Source organism: Limulus polyphemus, unplaced genomic scaffold (genome assembly GCF_000517525.1).
Source record: "Limulus polyphemus unplaced genomic scaffold, Limulus_polyphemus-2.1.2 Scaffold943, whole genome shotgun sequence".
Classification (NCBI taxonomy): domain Eukaryota; kingdom Metazoa; phylum Arthropoda; class Merostomata; order Xiphosura; family Limulidae; genus Limulus; species Limulus polyphemus.
Window position 1 is genome coordinate 108,725 of NW_013666553.1, and position 2,277 is coordinate 111,001.

A 2,277-nucleotide genomic window follows, 5' to 3' on the forward strand; every position below is an offset into this window, starting at 1 on the left:
AACCCTGTCTATCTCTTCAGTCATTAGATTTGGAGATATTGCTGGGTAGAAATTAAAGAATGTATGTGTATATTACCTTCAACTATTAAATATTAAAAGTTGTAAATCACTTGCAGAATGTGTGGCTCACATTATGCTATCGAATTACATTACCCGCAACCTATTCTGAGCTGCTTGCATGCGTGCCTTGTGAAAGATTTATTATATTATTTATTGTACCTAATTTAACCTAAAGTGTTTACTATTTTTACATTTTGTTACTTTTATAATAATAATAAATAATCACATGAAAACAAGAAATAAAGTACTTACCTGGGCTGTTTTTTTCTGCTGTTGACTGTCTTTGAAACTTAACCTTACCTTTTTAAACTACTACTTTAAATTTTCTATTTAATTAAATAATGCACCAAAGAATACAGAATAATACCATGTAAAAAGCAGACAATATCTTATAACTATCACAATTTTTCTGTCTTTCTAATTGTGGAACACGAGCTGTTAAATGTTGAGCTTAGCTAATTAATGTGTTTCTTGTAAGAATAAAGTTTGAACTGGAAGCGAAATAGACAATTCTCTGTACATAAAGCAATATAATATGTTGTTTGATAGATTAACAAATTGGATTTCTATTGGTTATAAGTAATATAGTATTAAATATCAGATAAAATTACTGGCAATTTGTGAAAGAGAGGGTGTGACAATGGGACATGACAAGAGGGGTCTGATTTTCTAATTTATGGCTCTGTAACCAAATAAGATCAAAAGCTATAAAATTATGCTGTCTGAAAAAATAATATTATAAAAAATAATTTATATTAAATTCCATAATTCTCAGAGAGATGGTAAATAAATTAAACAAGACGGAAGACTGAGAGCAGATGTCACAACTCTCATACTAGAGGAAATTGCTTTTTTAATATTTCCTTATAAACTTAAGAACTTAAAACTTATATAATATTACAATTAGGATTATTAATCATGTTTTGATGACAAATTTATTCTTATACCCTGATAACAAAGTAACTCAGTAAAACCTCATGATGTGTAGAAAAGGATGCAAATATGGAAAGAGTTAAACAGCTTTCATGTAAAATTAACATTAGGAACTTAAAAAATACAACACTTCAAATTGTGGTATTGTTGAGGTAAGCTGATTTCCACAAAGAATATTAGACAAGTCTGCTTTATAAAGGGAAGATTGGCAAGATAAATCGTGAAGTAATGATGAATTTTAGTTAAACTGACTAAGTTTAAACAAAGAAGTAGAGAGACTGGAAATGATGTGTGAAATAAAATGAAAGCTATCTATTTATTTGAAATGACAAAAAGACAGCATACATACTTGCATTAGACACTGGGCAAATAGGTTCATGAATCAACTAACTCTCTCTCCACTGGGCTCAGTCAAATTGACCAACCATGTGACAATTTTGTACTTGTTATATTTTTCAATACTACTAACTTTTAATATAGTATGTGCATCTTCACAAAATTTGGCAGACTTTTAGTAGACATGTCTTTTACATAAAAAAATCAGATATTTTTCAATAAAGATTTGTACATGAATATAATCAAGTCTTTTTTTTACTAGTCCGAGTGCAAAGTGATTTTTATGTTAAGATTAAAAATACTTTCTTCTTCTCAAAAGGCTCAAATTTCATTTTTGTAATCTTTAAAATCTCGTAAATACATTTCAAAAACTTTTTTTTACAGTAAAACTTATTTTATCTCTTATTTTTTCAACCCTAACTCTATACAAGGTTGTTCAATTTGACAAACTTCGTAATCACCAAAATAATAATAATAATACAATAAACCTAAATTATCCATTTTTCTTTCTAGAATGACTTCAAATTGTAACATAACATTACATCTTTTATCCAAAGTAGCTTCAAACTTTTAAAAATATACATTTATTTATAATTAAATTTTAATGTTTCATTGCCCTTTGAACCATATCTAACTACTACTTGTGCCATTATCAGTTGGAGAATGTGTGGCTCACATTACACTATTGAATTACATTATCCACAAGCTACTCTGAGCTGCTTGTGTGCGTGCCTTGTGAAAAATTTTTATTATATTATTTATTTTACCTAAGCTAACCTTAACTAACCTAAAGAGTTTCCTATTCTAGAATAGTAAATAAAGAAGTAAAGCAAACAATTATCTCTTCTAGTTACGACCTTTGTACTTGGTTGGTTGCTGCTTGATGTAAGTTGCTAAGCCTTTAAAAATTTTGCACGTGGAGGATATGAAACAAAATATTTTTTTTTT

General features: G+C 28.2%; 1 protein-coding gene across 5 annotated transcripts in view; it reads right to left on the minus strand.

Annotated features, from left to right (window-relative positions):
* The window catches only part of LOC106461357 (ral GTPase-activating protein subunit alpha-1-like), a 195,036-nt gene that overhangs the window by 81,411 nt on the left and 111,348 nt on the right, over positions 1 to 2,277 (minus strand). For all 5 annotated transcript variants that reach the window (XM_022388288.1, XM_022388289.1, XM_022388290.1 and 2 more), the window contains exon 19: positions 4 to 41. In XM_022388288.1, the coding sequence (XP_022243996.1) occupies positions 4 to 41 (38 nt within the window). The remainder of the gene's footprint in view (positions 1 to 3; positions 42 to 2,277) is intronic.